Source organism: Nematolebias whitei, chromosome 9 (assembly GCF_014905685.2).
Source record: "Nematolebias whitei isolate Nwh7 chromosome 9, NemWhi1, whole genome shotgun sequence".
Lineage (NCBI taxonomy): Eukaryota > Metazoa > Chordata > Actinopteri > Cyprinodontiformes > Rivulidae > Nematolebias > Nematolebias whitei.
In genome coordinates this window covers 46,140,146-46,162,967 of record NC_056506.1, presented here as the reverse complement: position 1 = coordinate 46,162,967, position 22,822 = coordinate 46,140,146, and the positions used below count along the sequence as shown (strand labels likewise).

The 22,822-nt window shown below is 40.0% G+C and overlaps 1 protein-coding gene across 1 annotated transcript in view; it reads right to left on the bottom strand.

The window, feature by feature from the left end:
• Positions 1-22,124, bottom strand: part of LOC119415246 (kinesin-1 heavy chain) — a 25,294-nt gene extending 3,170 nt beyond the window's left edge. Inside the window, exons 1-23 of the mRNA XM_037682412.1 lie at positions 21,701-22,124; positions 15,216-15,303; positions 15,034-15,107; positions 14,847-14,951; positions 14,351-14,399; positions 13,716-13,771; positions 13,535-13,622; positions 13,331-13,455; positions 12,329-12,433; positions 11,217-11,362; positions 9,654-9,802; positions 9,383-9,570; positions 8,429-8,497; positions 7,934-8,140; positions 6,190-6,333; positions 5,919-6,110; positions 5,720-5,837; positions 3,931-3,986; positions 3,717-3,826; positions 3,415-3,516; positions 3,268-3,328; positions 1,457-1,528; positions 1,200-1,304 (exon numbers count right to left, since the gene is read on the bottom strand). Coding sequence (XP_037538340.1) covers positions 1,200-1,304; positions 1,457-1,528; positions 3,268-3,328; positions 3,415-3,516; positions 3,717-3,826; positions 3,931-3,986; positions 5,720-5,837; positions 5,919-6,110; positions 6,190-6,333; positions 7,934-8,140; positions 8,429-8,497; positions 9,383-9,570; positions 9,654-9,802; positions 11,217-11,362; positions 12,329-12,433; positions 13,331-13,455; positions 13,535-13,622; positions 13,716-13,771; positions 14,351-14,399; positions 14,847-14,951; positions 15,034-15,107; positions 15,216-15,303; positions 21,701-21,826 — 2,535 coding nt within the window. The 5' untranslated portion in view covers positions 21,827-22,124. The remainder of the gene's footprint in view (positions 1-1,199; positions 1,305-1,456; positions 1,529-3,267; positions 3,329-3,414; positions 3,517-3,716; positions 3,827-3,930; positions 3,987-5,719; positions 5,838-5,918; positions 6,111-6,189; positions 6,334-7,933; positions 8,141-8,428; positions 8,498-9,382; positions 9,571-9,653; positions 9,803-11,216; positions 11,363-12,328; positions 12,434-13,330; positions 13,456-13,534; positions 13,623-13,715; positions 13,772-14,350; positions 14,400-14,846; positions 14,952-15,033; positions 15,108-15,215; positions 15,304-21,700) is intronic.
• Between the last annotated feature and the right edge of the window lie 698 nt (positions 22,125-22,822).

Here is a 22,822-nt window from a genome sequence, read left to right as displayed (position 1 = left end):
GCAGAACTGTAGCTATAGCTAAATGTAGCAGAACTGTAGCTAAAAGCAAAAAGTAGATTAACTGTAGCAATAAATTAAATGTAGCAGAACTGTAGCTAAAAGCTAAAAGTAGCATAACCTTAGCTATAAGCTAAAATTAGCAGAACTGTAGCTAATATTTGCAAGCTAAAAGTAGAAAAACAAGTTAGAAACTAAAAGTAGCAAAACAAAACTGACAGCTAAAAAAAGAACTGTAGCTATAAGTGAAATGAAGCAGAACTGTAGCTAAAAGTAGCATAACCTTAGCTATAAGCTAAAATTAGCGGAACTGTAGCTAATAGTTGCAAGCTAAAAGTTGAAAAACAACAATTAGAAATTAAACGTAGCAAAACAAAAACTGACAGCTAAAAGTAGCAGAACTGCAGCTAAAAGCAAAAAGCATAAAAACAGTGGTTAGAAACTAAAAGTAGCAAAACAAAACTAACAGCTAAAAATAGCAGAACTGTAGCTAAAAGTAGAATAACCTTAGCTATAAGCTAAAATTAGTGGAACTGTAGCTAATAGTTGCAAGCTAAAAGTAGAAAAACAAGTTAGAAACTAAAAGTAGCAAAACAAAACTAACAGCTAAAAATAGTAGAACTGTAGCTATAAGCGAAATGTAGCAGAACTGTAACTAAAAGCTAAAAGTAGCATAATCTTAGCTATAAGCTAAAATTAGCAGAACTGTAGCTAATAGTTGCAAGCTAAAAGTAGAAAAACATGTTAGAAACTAAAAGTAGCAAAACAAAATTAACAGCTAAAAGTAGCAGAACTGCAGCTAAAAGCAAAAAGTATAAAAACAGTGGCTGGAAACTAAAAGGAACAGAACAGTAGCTAGAAGCTAAAGGTAACATAATAAGACTAAAATAGAGCCAGTTTGCAAAAGCAGGTTTTAAACAAACAATATTTTGTTGAATAAATACATAAAATATTTCAATGTTTCTATGCAGAAAATAATTTGTAAATAAAGTTGAATATTTTGAGAAGTATAAAAGTTACAAAACATGTAGCAACCTTCTACTGAACAAACTGAAGTGAAACAGCTCAAAGTGTGCAGGAGTAGCTGAATCAGCATTTACACATTAATAAGAGACGTTTAAAAAAAACTGCAAGAAAAGAGCTGCAAAGGAGCAGACACACGGTAACCATGGCAACTAAGACGGCGCACGTTCAACTCCCACCTGTTTGTGAACCTTGGTGAGCTGCTCAAGATTGTTCTCAAGAAAAGATATTTTCTGCTTTTGTGCCGCGCTGCCTCCTGTGTCGTCTGAATCCATCTCGGCACTCTGCACAAACAAACAAACACAAACATGAGCACAAATAAAGCCGCCCATCATCTCATCAGTAACTGCATGCAAGAAACCTGCTTTAATTTACTCTCCAACGTGGAGTCCATGTTTATTTTGAGTGTAGTGTGTGAGAACTGGTAGCGTTTGACCTTTTTCACTCTGGTGGCCAGGTCCTGGACAAAGAGTTTCCTCAGGTTGTGAAGAGTTTGTAGCTCTTTGGCCTGCAACACAACAACATCCAATTCTGATCAGTTCACATCCAATAAATTCAAACGTAGCTCGTTCACCTGGTGTCACTAAACTATCAATGTCTTCTCAGGTAGCTATAAACAAACACACACGTCCAGTTTAATTTAATTCTCATCTAATTTGGTTATTTTAATTTTGAGTGTATCAAGAACTACAAAAATGGAAATTTAAACTAACTGTTTTAAGGAATCCAGACTTCATCAAACCACTCATTTAATTCCTCAGAAATTATTCCAAACAAGTTTAATTTGGTCTCATTAATTCAAGTCTGAGCAACGCAACAGATTGTAATTTCAAGTCACATATCAACAATTAGGCAAATTCAGAAAATACCGTAATTTCCGGACTATAAGCAGCTACTTTTTTCACACGCTTTGAACCGCGCGACTGATACAACGCTGGGGCTAATTTATGGATTTGATGTGCTAACGAGCTTCATGTCACCAGAACTCGTCCCGTCGCACTCAGGCGCTCACATAGCTGCCCAATACATCTCTCTTGGGGTGGGGGGGTCCTCATGACTTAATGAGACTACCTGTATAAATAGTTTTTTTTATCCCACTAATGAAATGGGAGGAGCACCGTTTCTCCTACATTTACTTGCGTTGGCAGGGCAATCACCTCTTCCATGATTTTTGACAGTGTGTGTGTGTGTGTGTGTGGGGGGGGGGGGGGACACATCTGTGTTGCGCACTGTTTGTACTGCAAGTTTTTAAATGGAGGGGGACACCGCTTAGCGTGAGGGAATCAGAGCGCTACCTCTAGCTTTTTAGCTAGCGCGTCTGTATTGTGTACCGCTATTTTAGTGCTATGTCAGTGTTAAGAGTTGTGGGGGGGGGGGGGGTCGGTAGGTAGGGCACTCTGCTCTGTTGGTGGGGCGCCCTGTTTGTATAATGGTAGGAGAAACACTCGAGGAGAGAACAAGGGGGGAGATATGTACAAAATCTTTTTTTTTTTAGTGGGTGCGGCTTATTCAATTCAATTCAATTCATAAATACTTTATTAATCCCAGAGGGAAATTAAGTGCTGTTGTAGCTCATCATCCTGGTTTCATTCAAGAGTTGTTGTAGATGCTGATAGCTGTGGGCAGGAAGGATCTCCTGCAGCAAATTCGAAGAATCTGGCTACAGATCGATCTGTCCACCTGGATCCAGCTTGCTGTCAGATCCGGCGGGCCTCTCGGCCCTCCTGGGCAGCAGGACTGCCCGAAAGCTCCTCGTCACCGCGGAGAGACAGCTGAAGGTGCCGGGGTGTGATCCCGGTCCTCCCTTTGTCACGAGGCGAGTTTCCCACCAGCTCCATGATCTTGGCGGTCAGGTCCTCGAGCATCTCCACCAGGTTGATGGGAATTCATCCACGGCGCCTCCTTTTCAACTCATTTGGGATTTGGGGCTGTAGTTGAGGTGTTTGAGCTTTTGAGGTGTTTATCAGTTGCTCCTGGTTGTTAAAAAGCATCTTGTTGCCACGGTTACGCATCATAAAAGCCCCAAATTAAAAAGGTTTCCGTAAAAATCCTTCCAGCTGCACAGCATCTGATACCACAGGAAATAATCATCCAGAAAAAAGAGGAATTAAAGTTTTCAAAGGCAATAACTCAAAATGAAAGTAACCGCTACTCCAACATGCAGCCACCCCGAGCGGCGCAATTCTAGAACAATAGTCTGGAAATTACGGTAGTTCTGTTATCATTTAATGACGTAGATGAACTCACCACGGTCTCTTCAAGCCCCTTCAGGTCCTGTCTGGCCTGCTCCCTCCTGTCCTGCATCACCCTGAGAAAAAACAAACAACAAATGTTGGCGTTTGTCCACAACAAAGACAGACTTGTTAGCTGCGCACGTGAATGTCTTAAACCTACGTGAGCTCGTGCAGCTTGCGGCTCTTCTCCTGGTCGGTGGATCGGAGCTTCTCGTGCTCCACTCGGAGCCTCTCCTGCTCCAGCATGATCTTCTGGTTCAAACTGGTGGAAACAGAACGCAGACAGAAATAAACGATTCCCATCAAAACATGCGGGTCATGGAGGACGACGGCATCAGCGCGTCACTTTACACATCGTCATGTAGCATACAAAACGTTTGGTTCCAGCTGAAGTGTTATTAAACGTGGATTTTAATCAGTTTCTAATCTTTGTGAGGGAAGCAGCAGATTATCGAGTCTTACTCCTGCAGCTCAGTGATGAGTTTCTCCTTGTTGTCCAGCTCGTCTCTCAGGCTGCTGATCTGCTTCTGATGAGCTTCACGATGGGAGTGGATCTGCTTCTCCACAGCTTCCTGAACACAGACGGACCAATTGAAGGATTACTCACAAATATACAATTTTACACATAGATTTAATCCCAAAATTAAACAAATACATCCACATTATTTGTACAAACCTTGACTTCATTGGCAGTTTGGATCTCATTTTCTTTCTCCATCGCATGAACTTTTTCTGTAAAACAGAAACAATGGACTGACAGTCAGATTATTTTTAACCAACGTACAACTGATTTACTGAATTACTAGTAGTTACATGATCGTTTGCCAAATATAAAAATATGTCAGAATTAGTTTTTCTACAATGTCCCAGGAAGTAACATTTCTATGTAACAAAAACTGTGGTATTTTAAAAGCGTGAACGGAGTTGGATACATATATTCTGGTGCTTGTTTTAGTTTACAGTCCAGGTAAATAACGACAAACTTTTGATTTTGAGTTGTTATTGTTAAGAGCCCATTTCTAGAAATTCTTAAAATGTCAGTTCTTCATGTTGGATGAAAGCATTTAACTTTTGTCCTACAGCGTCTGAACTCAGAAACTATTTTAATCCCTTTTCATCAGAGCTTTACATGTTCTCTCCTCACAGAAACAGGTGAGTTTTCAAAATAAAGAGCGTCAAATCACAAAACAAATTATCTTTCTCTGTGGAAGGTTGCAGCTAAAGGAAACTACACAGGTTTCTGTGTTTTAACGAGTTTTTCTTCCAAACGAATATCGCCCGTGAACAAAGCTTAATAATTGTGAACATCTGCAAAATGAATAGTATTTATGAATGTTGCTACAAATGTGATTCTCGTTGCTTTATAAACTCCACTTGGTGTCAAACACCAGCCACAGTTTGTAAAAGTAATCTTGAAGAATCATTCTAAATTCAATTGACGGCTTTTGTGAATTTCCATTCACATGGTGCAGTTTGGCAGTAAATACTCTCGTATTAACTCGTGTTCCTCCTCTGCTGTACCTGCTTTAAAATAGTTTCTTTTCATCGTTCTCTCTTGGAACTGTCCGCCCAGACATTACATCATTCTTGTACTCTGGTTTCTATGACCGTGACTGGACCAGTTCTGCTACTTCCCACACAAAATTAAATTTGTCAAGAGCCGCAAAACATTTGTATACGTGACTTATTGCCTTTAATAAAGGCAAAGGTCGTTATCGACATCAACTTTTTTTTTAATCAAAACAAGCTTTTGTTATTTCCCGACTTTGTATGGGAGCTAAACTTTTAGTGTTCCCTCCTTTAATGTAGCATCAGCTGTGGTAAAATGTTTAACTCCTGGTAGATTTCAGAGAACGATTGTTTTGTGTGGCTGGAAGATAAATAAATGAAGCAGCTAACAGCTCCAACTGTTTACTTCTTTTATTATTAGCATAATTCTGTCAAAAACATTCATTTCACATATTTTCACTAAAGTAAATAACTGCTGACGCGATCCCTTTTTAGAGATTATGTGCACGTTTTCTAGTTTCATATTTCATATACCCCAGAGGGACCAAAGGACCACATGTGGCCCCAGAGCCACAGGCTGCAGAGCCCCGCTCTGAACCAACAAAGAATTAACGTTACTCGATCACCCTGGTTTATAGACTGGGGCAGGTCCTTCGTTGATTGTTAGAAAAGCTTATGCTTTATGAATATTTAATATAAACGGTCCTAAGTTCTGTTATGTGGGGGTTTGATTTAAGAGAGAACAAGTATCTTATGCAGGAGAAAGTTAAAAACAAAAAATAAAGAGGAGACAACAGCTGCTGCATTAAGCTGAAACACTGAAGAGCCTGAAGGTTGAACTGGAACTGAAAAGAAGAACATCTACCCGTTTTCTGATAATTTATTGGACGCTGTTACTTTGACTGTTCTTTAAAAACTAACAGAACAAAAAGGTAAAACGTGCTTTAATGACTTACCCTGAGCACTAAGCTTTACTAGTTCCTCATTGAGCGAGTCCACGTTCTCCTCCAGCTGCCTCTTCTTATGCTCCACGTTCTGAAGGTACTCAGTCAGCGACTTGATTTTAGCCTCATGCTGATGAAAAACAGAAACTTAGATGCATGTGATCTTTTAGGGCATTCAGGAACTAAACAACGCAGTTAATTTTTTACTGACCTGGGAGATGCGCAGTTGGCAGGCAGCCAGCTCTTTCTCGTTCTCATCCATCTTCTTGTTGCTTTCTGACTGGATGCTCTCCAGCTGCTTGCAGCGTTTCACCATCGTCTTCACCTCCGACTTCAGCTTGCTGATGTAAAGACGCGCCACCGTGAACTCCTCGTCTATCAGGCCGCTGCTGCTCTCGTGTTGCTGCAGAATAAAGAGAGACGCCGTTTAAGCAGGAGAGGAAAAAAAGGGACAGCTCTCCGTGAAGAAACCGTTGGTGTACCTTTATATCATTGCTGCCCACTGCGAATCCAATCTCAGCCAAGTCTTTAAGCAGCGATGACATCATCTCTGTCACCCTCTTCTTCTGGTGGTTGGACATTTCCTTCAACTTCTGGAGCTCAGAGTCCAGAGACGATAAGATGGACTGCAAAAACAAGAGACTTTAACAGCGTAATCCAAGGTTTTATGATGCCACAGTTTTAATAAAACACCATGAACGGGACAAAGCACATGTGTAATAAGATTCACTCGTGAAAAACTTCAGAGACACACTCTGTTAAACTTCCATCTATTATTTTACCAGCAGAGAAAAGTCTGACGTCAGCTCAAGGATCAAAGCAGAAAAAAACATTTTGACTTAATAAACGTTTTCTATATCTAGAGGTGCTCATGTAGTAATTTATTACTATTTATTTTTCATATGTTAAATTACATTTATGTCAGTACAGTAACCTCTCAGGATGCTTCTAAATATAATCAAGTTTAGCTCATTCAAACAGCCACAGCATCTCGTCGTTGTTAAAACTACAGAACTGAATCTAGCAGATGTTTACGGTAAACTACAAAACACCTGAAACTGAATCTCAGAGAACTTCATGAGTTTTGGGGGGAAATTAAAGTTCAACAGAGACACGCAGCTCCGCTATAATCTGGGGCATAAATATTCGTCTTTTAGCCGTAATATTTATTTAGAAAAACTAAAGCAGTAGAAACAGCCTCTCTCTCCGTGAGAGAAACTCAACAGGCTGCGCGCTCCCACAGCGGCGATCGTCTCCGTGTCTCGCCCTCGGACCTGGAGTTTGGTCACGTGCGAAGGTTGCGCGTCTGTACGATGACGACGCTCCGAACACATTAACATTTAATGCAAAGTTAGATTTTAGATACAAAAATCCCAAGAGGTAGGGGCGCGGTGCAGGAGGGGGTGATGCTGCATCAGTTCTGGTATCTCCCACGGCTGCACCGAATTGGTCACGTGTGAACACGGATGTTTAATAATTTAATCCAAGTCATCACCTTGATGAAGGGGTGGGTGGTTCTGTTAGGGTAGCGGAGTCAGAGATTCTTTATTGTCGTTCGCACCACATGTGGTACATGTGGTGGAATGAAATTTTGTACACAGGGAGAAAGCAGCGTCAGATTAATTCCTGTGCCATCATTAGATTGGAAATATTATAAAAGACAGCAAAACACTTTTTTTTCCCCCTCTCCTCGTTCTTACAGAAGACTGAAATCCGTCCAGCTACATTCAAAATTAAGCAAATCTGTTGCGGCGAAGGAGAACTTTAATCCATGCCAGCTTCTCGTGACTGTAACCAACTCTGCCACCTGACATTTTATGACCATCACAACCTCATCAGCCACACCTCGTGAATTTATTGCCTTCTGACTCCACTGTTGCATCATCTCCTGAGGGGAGCTGTACTTTCATTTCAAAGTGTAATCGCGACCAACGTGACTGCTTCACAAACACGACTTCAGACGTGGGGACGACTGTACTTTGAGGATTTTTCTCCCTCACAGCGATTTAAAAATGTTTTTATATATATATATATGTGTGTATATAAAATATGCAGCAGCAGTTACTGTGCATGTTGTAATTTTTTAAATCCCTGTAGGATGTTTTTGTTAAAGTGTCTAATGGTTTCTATGTTCTTTACTGACACCACAAAAACAAATCAAAGGTGCCTGAGTAAACTCAACCCTCTCCAAGGATTCAGGCATGCTGATGTTTGCCCCCAGCTTACAGATTTTTGGCTAAGCTCTTCACTGATGGACTCAAACTCCTTGGTCTTGTCCTCCACCTCCTGGCTCTTCTGGTCATAGTTGACAGCCAGCTCCTCCAGGGCCTGCAGAACCTCCTTCACTTCCTCCTTGGAGGCCTCGTTCTCTGCCTGAAGGCGGTTCAGCTCGGCCTGGAGGTTCTCGTGATCTCGCCGGGAGGAAGCTAGGAGCTGAATGAGCGGAGGTGCATAATTAGGTTTATGCATATTTAAGTAGTTATGTTTGACTTAACTCATTAGTGCTAATGCAGTCATTAAGCGTTACATTGAGGAAATAAAGGCACTGATCAGAATCAGAAGTTACAGAAATGATACCAGATCTTAGCTCATAAAACTACACTACAGTACTGCACGTACAGTAACAGCTTTTCATGGTCTCCCGTATCAAAAAAGCTCCAGAAATCATAATATCACTCAGTCTGGTGCCTCCGCCCCACCTGTTGGACTCTCAGCACTCACCTCCTCCTGATCCAGCATCTGCTGCTTCAGCTTCTCAACCAGCTGGCTCTGCTGGTTGATTTCATCGTCCTAAAATTATATTAAATTAAAAAGAAAGACATTTAACAGTGTCACTATTCTCACACACGTGGCGTCACTGTTTATAATTAGTCCACACGCAGGAATAAACCATTTTATTAAAAACAGGCTTTTATTATAAAGAAAACACTATTCTTTTCTGGTATCTGGATTGAAAACAAAAGGGGCTTACTGAATCATCTGTCAAATTAAAATTCCATTTATAGTCCATGAAAAAAAGCAAAGCATTGGATTTCACAAAAATCCAAAGCAGATTTACCAAAAAACTCCCATTTTTCAGCATTACTGGATACTTTCAAGATGAACCAGAGGAAATCTCTGCTCTTCAACATACTTTGGCTGAAGATGCATAGATCAGTCAAATCATATCTTTATCATTTCTTTGTAAGGACACCAGAAAGGGAACCATCCGATAATTGACAGAAGCTTGAGAAGGGTTCATTTCAGTCTCACTCCCGAGTGGACGAGAATACGGTCCTACAAAAGCCAACACTGTGACACGTCAAAGATCACACTGAAGTTTTAAGGCTGTTTAAGCTTAAAGAGACCCAACAAGCCATTTTAACACAGAGTGTAAACGTAAGAGTACATTTAAAAAGCAGCTGTAGTGGATGGTCTTAATGTTGAGCATTTTAAAGGTTCAACAAAAAGCAGAACTTTGTCCTCTTCCACCTCTGAAATATCCACAGCAGAACAAAGCTGAAATACCATCAGCACCAGTAAAGACAAGCTGCACTGACATTTCCTTGAGACTGTTTCCAAGGAGCAGCAACAAACATGTAAAATGTAAGAAAGGCTCTAAAAAGAGTTCTGTACAAAAACAAACACAGTTATAAAATAAAGTTCTTGTATTTTCTGCTTTGTGCTCTCGCTTACCTTATCATCCAGCTGTTTGTACAGCTTGGCCAGCTCAGCCTCACACTTGTCTTTCTCCACATCCGTCAGTCGAACGCCCGGCACGTTGGGTGTAGACGCTGGCTTGTCGTTGAGGATGTTGTCCAGAGCCAACACCTCAGCGTTGGCTTTCTCCTTGTCAAACTGCTCCTCCACCGGCACGCTCTCACCTGAAGCAGGACAGAAAAACGTTCAATAAGTGGGAGTGGATTAAATGTAGGCTCAGTGGAGATTATAATCCGTTCTGCTCCACCATTTCTCCAGCGATTGAGCTCATTCTCCAGCCAGGTGACGGTGTTCCTCAGAGTCTTGTTCTTCTCCTTCTCTCTCTCATACTTCTGTTTCCATTGCTCTGCCGTCAGCTCGATATTCACCGTCACAGTATTCTTGATGGTCTTTGCTCTGGAAGTAAAAAAATTAATTAACTGCCAAACATTTTATCATATTGTCTAATCTACCTCCTCCTGACTAGGCCTGTCACGATAACAAATTCTGCTGGGCGATTAACTGTCTCAGAATTTATTGCAATAAACAATAATATTGTTTGAAATTTGACAATAATTAGTAATTATTGTCAAATTTAAGAAGAAATGTTTGTTAATTTTTGTGTGTAGTACCTTTTTTGACCACCGGACGGTAGTATAAGACAGTTTGAACCGAAGGATGGATAGTGAGGGAACGAGCAGCATATCTCTAAGAAAAATAGGCTGACGTGGCACGGGCTGACTCGCTTTCCTTTTTGTCGGTTCGCAAAATGGCGGATGCTCGGTGTGGTTTGAGCTTTGTCACATAAAGTTTTTAATTTTAAAAAAATCAGTAAACAAGTTCTCAGCTTCTTTTTGCAGAGAAAAACAACTTTTTACACAAAGGCACGGGTTTCAACTGTGAATTTTGGAGTTTCGACAAGACTGCGGTCCCCCCCCACCCCCCACCGAGGTGGGCCTGTTAGCTTAGCTCGTAGCTTAGCTTCTCAGCTTAGCTGCTTTCAACGATCCAAAAACGTGATTTTGGGAGTTGAGACTTTTGTCATCCAGTGTCTTCAGTAGAAAGAGAGAGACATGAAGAAACAATAAAGCTGATAAATGAAAATGATGTACTTTTCATTTATCATGTGATTAATTGATTTATTGTTTATCGCTCCTAACTTGTAGTTTGATTGATCTTTTCTGGTACAAAAAAAAAAAGAGAAAATTCCTTTTGCATAATAGAAAAACTGCTTTTTTTTTTTTTGCAATAATGCAGCGTAAATGCTAATTACTGATAAGCTTTGCTGAAGAAATTTTTAACGGAGTTGTTAAAGCTCAAATAAGCCAAAGATTAGCTAAAGGCAAAAGGCTAGCTAAAAGGTAAAATGAAAAAAAAAAAGCTAGGTAATAACTGAAAGTAGCAGAATTGCCACCAAAAATTGAATGAGAAAACAAAATCAAAGATAGTAAAAGTGGAGGCAGATTTCAAAGAGAAGATTTTTTTTTTTTGCGGTCTCAATGCATTTCAAAGGAGAAAATATCCATAAAGTCAAATATTTTAATTTAACTTTTAAAGTTAAAAGTAAAATTTACAAAAACTATTAGTCTTAGCATCCATCTCCAGAATGAGCTGAACATTTTGGTATATGAATGGATTAAATAGCACAAAGTATTTAGAAGTATGTTGCAAAAAATTGTACGGAAAACAATTGAATGTGAATATGGAATCAGCATTCACACAATTACTCAAAAGAGGTTTTATAAATCTGCACCCTCTTGTAAAGTAATCCATTTTGTAAAGCAAGCCCTTCAGTGTCTTTGTGACTGGAGCGGTTGTTTGGCCCACTAACCTTTGTCCAAACATCAGGGTGGATTTGGTTTCGGCCTCATTGAAAGAGGAAGGCGAGCAGCAGATAACAATGGTGGTTCGACAGTTGCCACCCAGTGAGTCTTGAAGGATACGAGTCATCTTGCTGTCTCGGTAGGGGATGTAGGCCTGGAAATACGTAAAACAAAGATTTACAAAAAATATGAGAGTCTTGACTGATCAGTAAGTAATCAAACAGACACCTACATTAAAAAAACTAAAACATGTCTGGGACTTTCTAAGCCGATATATTTCAATCTAAAAGATTTGTTCTGTTCTGAAACTGAAAAAAAAAAATGGTTTCACCAGATCTGAACAGACTGTAGCAGCTTAGGTTACAAGTTCAGTAAAACGAGATCAAAATTAAAATCTAACTCGATTTACGATTAGTATTGAAACGTACAGCTAAACTGCAGAAAGCTGTCGTCCTTCTTCACAAACTACTATGCTCAGTGGGTAGTGAAGCATCTCTGGACAATAGCTAATTTGTTTTTGAGCATCATAAATACATCAGCAGCTGTCCGCCGCAGGTTGTTTACAGAGCGAACGAGCCGTACAACAAACCAACACTTGATCAAAGTGAAAAGGGTGAAATTAGAACCAAGAGCTGGAGAAAGAGATTGCTCAGAGGAAAGGCTTTATCTGCTAAAAGTTCACCCTGCAACACAAAAGACCTGTAGATGTCTTAAAATGGGAGTTGCAGCACAAAGAAAACAGATAAAGACGGTGGTTTTTATCACGTAGACACAAGCTCCAGGCTCTGCAGCTGCTAAACATCGAGTACTTCTTTCTGTTGTATCGAGGGTAGTGTGTCGATTTAAGGCTCTACATCCAAATAAAATAAAATAATTACACCTAGGGCAGAGATTTAGCACTTATTGAGATAAAAAGCAAGATAAATATGCCACAAACAGATTTAGGTTTATTAGGTTACACGGTAACAGCTAAAGCTTACACACTGTGCCACAATAACGCACGCTTTGTTTTAATGACAAAATCCATCAAATAACAAAAAACCCTTAAAGTAACTCTAGAAAGCAGCAATAAACAAATTTAGGGCGACAGGAAAGAACTGGCTGTGAAGGAGCTACTGACCGTTCCTTCAGCCAGGGCAGAGATGACATTTCCCAGAGATGACAGAGATTTGTTGATGTTCTTGGCTTCATCCAGCACAGCTCCTTCTGCACCAGTTTTACTGACCTGCACATCACCGAGGTTAACCAATCAGAAACATGACGGATTACGGAAAAATACAGATTCCATCATCAATTAAAGGCAGACGATATTAAAAAAAGTTTAGATAACATCAGTGTTTCCCCTAGATTAGTTGCCTTGGCAGGGTGGGGTGGGTCGATGGAGACACGGCTATGTTGCTGTAATGCCACTTTAATTGGTGATATGTGACTTATCTGGGCTGCTGACTATCTCATGCTGCTGAATTCATTCATACCCATCTACTCACTACAGACTCGTGTTCGGGCTGCTGTTTAATATACTGTATTGTTTTACATTATTAGGGTTTAGCGTATATATTAGATCTTTTAGTGTATTTTTTAGCGTTCGTTTAGCGTTTATCTTAGATCCTTGTATACCGTTTCATTTCATACTTTATATTTTTGCCATTTTTGGGGTGTAACTGGGACCCTGGGTACACAATTTCATTCCACCTCATGTATCACACGTGATGCGAATGACAATAAAGATACTTGAACTTGTATTGCGCGCCACTAGCTTAGCGCTACGTCAGTGCCAGCAGTTGTCAGTGGGGTGGGGAGATTAAGACATGGCTGTGTTGCGCGCCATTTGCACCGACAGTTTTCGGGGGGTGGAGACGGCTCAGCGTGAGAGAAATAGAGCGCTACCTCTGTAGCTTTTTAGCTAGCGCATCTGTATTGCTGTGTTGTGCGCTGCTTGCTTAGCACTACGTCAGTGCCATGAGTTGTCTGGGTGGGGGCTCGGTACAGACAGTTCAGTTTGGTAGGCAGGGTGCTCTGTTCTGTTGAACCCCTGCTTGCATAATGGTAGGGGAAACACTGCACATTATTAGTATGCACCATTAATGAAAGACTGGTCGTTGTTATAGATGTTTTAGTTCACCTTTTCACTACCAGCAAGATCCACCAGGTAGAGTTTTCCACTGAGCTTCTGCTCTGTCTGAGTGTTTTCCTGTTTGACGTTGATCAGGAAGATACTGTGACTCCTGGAGCTGTGCTCGTTCATGTCTGAAGGAGAAAAGACACTCTGTCAAAAGCCCTAAACATACAAACCAGTCTAAAGACAGGATCTATTTCAGGATCTTACTTGTGACAGCTACGTGTCGGTTAGATTTGCCTTCATCAATCGTATCCATGACTTCCTCTGGGCTGCAGACAAACCTCTCAGTGCAGCCCTTTGAAAGCAAAGCAACATGAAGCACAGTTGTTGAGCTCCGTTAACAGGTTTTACCAGATATTTTGACAGGTGACAGCTTAATAGCTCTTACCTTGACATAGGGTACTCTGTTTTTGTCTTCGTGCACGGATAAATTGGTCTTTGACACTGGAATTAAAAAAACAAATGCATCAGAGAAACTTACCAAGTATGAAAAAAACGGATCAGATGATGTCATACCACAGAAATCTTAATAGAGGAAAGGAATGTAGAAAACATAATTAAGTGATTTTGTCTGAATGTTCATACTAACGGGGCTCATATCTTGATATATTGAGCTCATCCTCATCTCTGATCATGGAATGTTAAACTCTTAAAATATTTTTCTCTTTACATGGTTGTTAGTGTATGAAGCAGATGAGCTTAAACTACTAAAACTATGAAAATTACAAAAAAAAAAAAAAACATTTAATTGACAATAAAATCCTAGTTTAGAGGCATCAATGAATCCCACCTTTTAAAAAAAAAAAAGAGAGAATATTTTCATTTTCAGGTTTAACATGGTCCAGAGTGGTTGTGTACGACATTGTTCAACAGTCTGCCTCCTAATGATCATGACACAACTGCTCATTAATTTTTTTTCTTGGCACACTTTGCAGCTCGCTCCGGCACATCTGCTGCCACAGTTCGGTACAATTAAGGGAACACGAGAGATGATGTGTTCACTCTACGCGCTCAGTCGCTTACCATCCAAAAGATCTCGGATTTTGTCAAGGTAGATTTCAAAATATGAAACCTGTGAACAAAAAGAGCCTCATTATTTACAGCCACAACACAACCTACACAAACATACAACCAAAAGAAAAACATTAAATGAGGGAACAAGATACTAATGTGTATAACAGATGTGAAAATATATTGTGCTTTGGCTTCTACTTTTTTTCAGATATATAAAAGCAGAACTGAAAACGATGCAACACAGGAAGCATGATACGGCAGTACAACTCTGTATGTTCATTTTCACGTCACTTATATTGTTAGCTTAGAAATGACACGCTGTTAAAAAACTAAATGCGGTTTGTGTTTGGAAATTCTCCTAAAAGCATGCATAACCAATAATAATCATACATTTCATCACATAAGTTCAGTAACCGAGGTTAAAAATGTATTTTTATGTTCAGTACTGCCTTTTTGTTTCTCCGCCGCAGGTGCAACAGTAGACCAACATGCCTCGTCTGCTTACTTTGATATGAAACTCCAGGTTTTCATCCATGGCATAGATGTAGTTGAATATATCCTGCACTATCCTGGGGATGATACCCATTGCATCTGTGTCATGGAGATTCCCCTGCAAACAGACAGCAGTTGTATAATTTAAAACACCCTATAATCAACAATAAAAGTAGAGGTTAGAGGTCTCGGGTTGTTACCTCCATGGTGTGTGTTTTGCCAGATGACGTCTGCCCATAAGCAAAAATCGTTCCATTGTAGCCTTCGAGAACATCTATTAGACACCATGCAGACATTAGTAAAGTAATTATGCATTCAAAAAAGTACGTTTTTAGAGTAAAACTGTAAAGATAAATATACTGTAAAAAGAAAAAAGCGTCACCTTTAACAATTTTTTGGGCGCAAGCATCGTAGACTTGTTCTTGTGTCGTATTAGACTGAAAGACTCTGTCAAACATGTAGGGTTTACCCTGAAATAAAGAAAGAAAAGATGTGAGTCATACAAGCAAGTTTTAAAACAAGAGTGACGCCATTGGTACATAATACGCCCGTCAGCGTACGGTAATCAAAATACAAAGCATGTATTGTGTCACACAGCAATGCTGAATATGTGTTTATATAGTATTCATTCAGTCATTTATTCATTCAACCTTTATTTATACAGGTTAGTCTCACTGAGCCACGAGGACTCATTTACAAGAGACCTGTTTTAGACAGAACATATAAAAGTACAGACAACAATAAAAGTAGCGTTATAAAACAAGGTAAAATAATAAAAACAAGAACAGATTTGCTTTAACGTTTCTATTGACCTTGTCGAATGTTTAAAAAAAATCCCCTAAAGAAATTAGGGTGGACAGCTTCAGTTCCTGCTGCAAGGTGTTCCAGGTGTATATACAGGTAGTACATCCAGGATTGTGGTGGGGTCAAAGGTCACGCTCACTGATAATGACAGTGGTGTCACACACGGTGTAAATCGACAGTTCAGTTAAATTCATTGTTAAATTTGCAGGTGACACCACATTCATTAGTGTCATCAGCCGTCCCTTATCCTTGCTGGAAGACATCGGCAGCATGCGGTGTCTCAGGAGAGCGAGGGTAATCGTTGCTGATCCCTCACACCCAGGACAGCACCTGTTCACCATCACGCCCTCGGGCAGGAGATACAGATACCTTAAAAGCAGGACAAAATAACCCTGTTTCTTTTTCCCTGGGCCATCAGGTCCTTGAACTCTAATGTGTATGCTAAGGGTAAACAAAGTGAAAATGTATATTCTTTTTTTGAAATCTTTTTAATACTCTATGCGATATTTTATTTATTCCCGTTTTGTTGTTTCACTGTTCTATTTACTGAAAAGCACTGCAGTCTCACTGTATGCATGATGTGCAATGAAAATAAAAATATATATATATATTAAAGAACATGAAACTGCAGCCATTTGTTGAATGTGAAGAACTAACCTGTTGATGACTACCAGAGGATCGAAACCATTTTATGACCAGACGCGTGGACTTCACCAGCACCACATTAAAATAATGTCTGATGACATTTTCTATTCCATTTGTGAAGTTACACTGTAGACACACAACTCAGGACCATCTTATACATAAACGGGCACAAACTAGGGAACAATGGGTTTAACATGTTTATGTTAATTGTATGTTAAGAAGCATAGACAAAGTTTGAATAAAGAGGCGTCTGTGACCTTGAAATCAATAAGGATCATCCACAGCTGATGCGTCAGGTCAGCTGTGCAGTTTGATATTTATGTTAAAGTGAGAACGGTGGCGCAACTGGTAGAGCTGCTGCCTCTCAGTGAGAAGATCGCCGGTTCAAATCCCGGTCCAGGGGCCTTTCTGGGTGAAGTTTGCATGTTCTCTCCGTGCATGCGTGGGTTTTCTCCGGGTGCTCCAGTTTCCTCCCACAGACCAAAAACATGCATGTTAGGCTGATTGGCAACTCTAAATTGGCCCTAGGTGTGAGTGAGAGAGTGAATGGTTGTCTTGTTTGTCTCTATGTGTCCCTGTGATGGACTTGCCATCTGTCCAGGGTGTCCCCCGCCCCTCGCACAGTGATTGCTGGACATGGGCACCGGCGAGCCCTGTGACCCAGAATGGAAGAAGCGAGTAAATGATGATGGATGGAATTAATGCATCACGCTTGTCAGAAAATCTGCGATTAACACTTTCTTTAACAAAATGATTTAATTACACAATCTGATCAAAATAAAAAGGAGAGGGAAAAAACTGAAACTAAATAATAAATGTTGCATTTTTAATTATTTAGGTTATTCATAAAGACACACTATACGGTGTGAGCTGTGAATACCAACATGGACAATGGATATTAAAAAGACTAAAAACAAAGTCCATGGCAGAACATCTACCTCCTATTTTACGCTTAACAAAATTCAAGGCAATATCTACATTTCTTTCTGTGCCGCTGCCATTCCATGGAAAACTGATTGAGGGAAAGCAACAACCTGCATATAGTATTATTTAACATATTTTAGGACGGCACAAATTATCAGCAACATTTACAAACGGACTGTCAGGAAACACAGAAGCAACGCAACAGAACCAAGCTGAGACGATAAGTGTACAGTGATTTAAAAACATGTTTCTAAACCAATTTAAAAAAGGTATAATTACTTTACTTATAGTAAACAGTGGATATTTAATAGAAAATGACAAGTGTTAAAAAAAAAAGCACTGAAGAGACTTAAAGAGGTGTTGGTTAGTCTTCACACAAGAGCGCCCCCAACCCATTATACTTCCTACGTTTTATAATTTCTCAGGCTAAATTCAGCTCAGCATGGCATTTGAAGTCAACTTAGCAGGATCCTGAGCTTTTAGTATCAATTTAGAAGTAAATCAATCAGAGCATAGCTGACTGTGGGCTAGTCAAAACTTCAGAGCACAATCCCAGGGAGATAGTGATCAATAGCTGCGTTTAAGATGGAAAGTGCAGGCCAATAAATCTGATGTTACAAGCAAATCTGAGGTTCATCTGAGATGGCAAGCTGCGTTTGGTGGTTTTCAGTCCCAGTTGACTCATCTTTCTTTCTCCGTAGGTGGGGCTCTAGCAGAGTATGAAACAAAAAAAAACAAAGAACAACCAAGATGTCTGCAGAACAGGAACAGTTTATGTAGTTTGGTGTTAACATCTATAAAGGCAGCCAACCTGAGAATGCTGACAAGCAGCTGGCGTCTCTGAAGACACCAGTTATTAGTGCTCACTGGTTTGGGGATGATAATACATAAGCAAATTCCTTGTTCCTTTTAAGGTGGAAAAAACACATTAGGCTCAGTCTGACATTAAACGATTCACTGCTCCGTATTGTAAGACTGCTACAACTGAAATGTCCTGATGTTGCACAGCCGCTCATAAACTCTCCTGACAAACAGTTACACCTGAGGTACAGCTCTGTCTATATGAACCAGCAGCATCTGAAGACGGCTGTAATTCACTCCAGACAGCCACATCCTGGCAATTAACCTTGCCCAGTACAAGAGCACAGAGCCAGTATCTGGACTGCCAGAGGCTACAAGCAAACCGAGGAGAGTTTAAAGTCCTGATTGTTACTGCTGCTACCGGCCTCGTTACTTACACTTCCTTCTAATTGGATTACCATCTGAAATTACAATTACTGATATACATTGTCAGTCTGTGTAAAAGTGCTTTGTCACATCCTTCTTCTCTTGATGGCTTTATTATAACACTGCCCAAATAAGCTCTTAGTAAGGGACAGTAAGACAGTCACTGCCCAAGGTTATTCAGAATATCCTCATAATTTTTGATAAACCATGAAGTCACACAGGTTTTATGTCGCTATGGAGTCCATCATTTGTTTCTGGTTTTTTGAAGCCCTCACAAATACTGTTTGGTTTTCATACGGCAGAAAACTTTCGCTTTACTGGATGCACGCAACTTGTAAACATGTTTATACTTTAAACGGTTACTGATCTCTGTAGTCTTTTCATTCACGTTACCTCTCAAGCACTTCCAAAATAACACCATCTAAATTTAACTCGGCTCTGGTTTCGTACGGCTTTCCTGAGTTACCGAAAGAAAAAAGAAAACGTGACAAAACATGGAACAATCAACTACTCGAAAAGTGTACGGCTGGTGGGAGAAGCGGCAGCTGCAGGAATAATTCACCTGCGCACTCGCTTTACTGGCAAAGTTAGTTTGGCAAATCAAGCTTGTTGCACCACTCAGAACATCATCTAGAAATTTGGCTGAATAACACCAAGAATCTAAACAACACTGGTATGGTCTGATTTATGGCTACTTCATAAAACCAGTATCTCAGTTGGTGAAGGACGTCTGCAAGGGATTACAAGGATTTGCAGTTTCCTTACTTGAGATGCAGAGGCTTGAAGCCTTGTCGCTTGTTTTTTTAATTTATTCAAAGAAATTTGTGCAAAATGTTTCCTCCCAAACTCATCAGTTATAGGCATCTCAAACTCATCTAGAACCTCCCTAATTTAGTTTGATTAAATTACAGAGCGCTGGAGCAGTATTTTGACACCTGCACAGGAGCTCTCCTACGACAGAAAACATTTAAGGCTACAGACATAAATGTTTGGGTCTAAAAAAACGGGCTGAGAATTAAAAATTATTAAAAAAAAATAAAACTGGTCCAAATCTTCCTATCTTAATTTCAAAAGTGTACTCCAGTATATGAATTCATTAAAAGTTGGTGTAGCTGCTGAGGTGGGTATAAAACTAGCTGAAGGGGATACAATGTGGGCAACTTAATAATCTGGCAGTGGCTTAGAATACAAAAAAAAAGCTGCACACACAAACAAAGGCCCATTATAAAAGATGGACATTCAAAACGAGACCACATGGCTCGGTGGTCGCAATCTCTCAACCTAAACTTTAGTCAGACAACAATGGAAACTTGTCTTTTCTTCACAATTTTTTTGTTGCAACCCAACGAGGGACACCTTAACAGGAACTATAGTCAGGTTCACTGGCTGAGTGACGAAACACTGAAACTGAGGCTTCAATTTCAATATAAAGTCCACACCCTAGATTCTCTGAAAATGGATCAAAATAGCAAGCTATGCGAGTAGGTCAACCTTGTAGGTCAGTATCAGCAAAACAAAAAAAAAAACATCACCATAATATTTACCCTCCCCATCCAAAGAGATTGCCTAATGGTGTCTAATTGGTTGAACAGCTGGTAACCAGGAGAGAAAATAAAAGGGATTACCCAGGAGACCCCGGGTAACGCTGCTGCTACCTGTGGGCACTGTAAGTGCTATACAGCAGATGCAACACGAGAGACTACGTACTCACTGCTGGCTTACAACACGTGTCTCTCTCAGTGCGCACTGGCATTTTGGCACTTTGACCGGCACTCTGCACTGGGCAGGTCCACACCACGCCTTAGTGGGACAGAAAGTAACGTCGCCATTAGCTAAAAGCCTGCAGAAAATGCCTGTAAAACAATTGAAGGAATCACAACTACAACAGTGTTCCCTGTTCTAAAAGTAATAGTGATGTTGTAATCTACACTAAACATCGTATGTAGCAGGTCAACCAAAAGTCCAGTATTATTATTCATTTAGCCAAAACTGGCAAATTTATGAATATATTTAACGATCAATTTACTACTACCTTGTAAACTCTGGAAGTCATATTTGTATGAGTGAGCATGTTACAAAGACGCCAAAGTCCACAGAGACAATGACAGATTGTAGCTTTGGCAAACTAATATTCAACTACGCACAGTATGCCAATGACTTACGCAAGTTGCTATGTAAACCTTAAATAAAGCATGATGATTGTGTGCTTTTACTGAAATATGGCAACCCACCTCCCTTAACAGGTGACTTTTACTCCTGCCATACGGTACAGAAGCACACAAGTTCACAATTCAAATAGAATGAGTTTTTCTTACTGCGTGAGTCTCAACTGATAAGGCATTGTGTGCACATTAGTTTCAAACAGACCTAAAGGCGAATGTTTTATTGGTACAGCTAAAAGCCAATATCAAGCAACTGCAAAGCATTTCCTTTTTCTCTCTTGGTGGACGTTGTGCCAATGTGCTTTATGCTTATCAAGCTCAGGAGGGGTTGGCCTCACAAGAGAGCTAATTACAGTGTTGACAGCACACTTTTAAGTGGTTCCAAAATGAGCATACTCATGAAAACAAAGTTTAATTTGCTGCAGCCAAGTGTTCATTCACAATATAAAGATGGGTTGTCACTTATCTCAGTGTGTTTTCCCTTACGGAGGGATATTCTTAAATGTATAAATTATACCTGACAATCATTATGGATTACAGAATAAGGGTTTGGTGCCAATTAGCTCATGCTAGCTCCAATTAAGCTTCAAAACTAGCCTGCTAGCGGCTCCGGCTAATCTGTGATGAAACAGCTGGCCTAGCCTGATAGCCAAAAATTAGCACTACCGATCCAAAGCGGTTATACTAAACTAGTCATCATTTACAAATTTAGTTACAGGTGTGTACCATCTTTCCCCCCGATGACACAATATAAAGGCTGTGAGTTGTGGCTCCTTCGTTGAATGACAGCTCGCTAAGTCATGACAAGGCGACCGCCGAGTTTTAGGAAACAGCGCGCGGACCATCTTTCAGAAATATACAATCCACCAAAAATGTCCACCGTCATTTTGAGTTAAAACGAATGGCTGGAGTTTAGGTGGGTGAAACATTTGCTGGAGTTAGAAGTTGGTGGCAGAGGAACGACGCAGCGGTGAACAGGTCAGCCCAGCTAACAAGCTAAGCTGCTAACTCTTAGCTACAGGACAATCAGAAATGGCGCACCGTGCGAGAGAGAGCTCTGGTAAAAAAACAGAGGAAGCCACAACAAATCTTAAAAATATCTCACCGCAATAACTATGGTGTCCTCCCCTTGAAACTTGGCAATGTATCTGTCGCCTCTGGTCACCTCGGAGCTATTCAGGGGCCTGAAACGGCACATCACTTTGATGGTGCACTCCGCCGGGTCGGCCATCTTCCACCGTTACCGAATGGAAATTCACGGATAAAGAAACTAAAGTAGATCCTGGATCCCAGGGGCGGCGGATGAGTAGGCCGAGCCCCCCCTCTGTCCAAATATCAAGCTCTGGAAAAGGGGAGTAGTAATCAACCGTGTATTCAACAACAGTTAAAAAAAAAATAGATCTTTGTTTTCCTCTCAATCGCTCGAGGAAGCCATGACACCGGTGGATGAGCGGCGGTGCGCCTCACCCCTCCTGCTGCCGCGGATGTGGATCACGATGACGTCACCGGAGAGGGCGCTCCCCAGCGAAAACACAAGGCAGCATCTAAAATAAAATAAATACATTGTCTAATGAGCAATATTTTCTACGCTTCCGTATAAGAGCCATGGTTTGACATATTTAAATACTGTTGGGTACAAACCAGGATTTCTATCATGAAATTAGTAACTAAATGTTCAATAATGTATGTTTTGTATGTTTTATTTATTCATTTCATTTCATCCAAACAACAAATATAATACAATTTAAAGAAAAGAAAAAAGATATACAATCACAGAAATAAAATGAAAGGCAGCAGAAGAAGAATGAGTTCTTATAATATCTGCCCCTTGTCCCCAAAATATATTCCAAACAAATTTACTATACAAAAGCACGTTGAATTAATAAAAAAAATAAAAAAAATAAAATAAAAAACTTAGCTAAAATATAAGATCAACTGTGAACAATTTTTATGAACTCACATTATACTTAATATTTTTTAAAAAAACAAATTTTTATCATCTTCTTGAATATGTACATAGTTTTGGCATTTTTCATATCAACCTCCAGATCATTCCACAATCTAATACCCTGAGATCTAGTGGATCGCATCTTCAGACTGGTGCGACACCACGGCTTCACAAACATCTCCATCCCCTTAAGATAATAATTACTTTCTCTTTTAACAAATTTCCCTTGAATGTTAGTAAGTAGTATAATATTGTGCCTTCAAGTAGCAGTTTTACTGT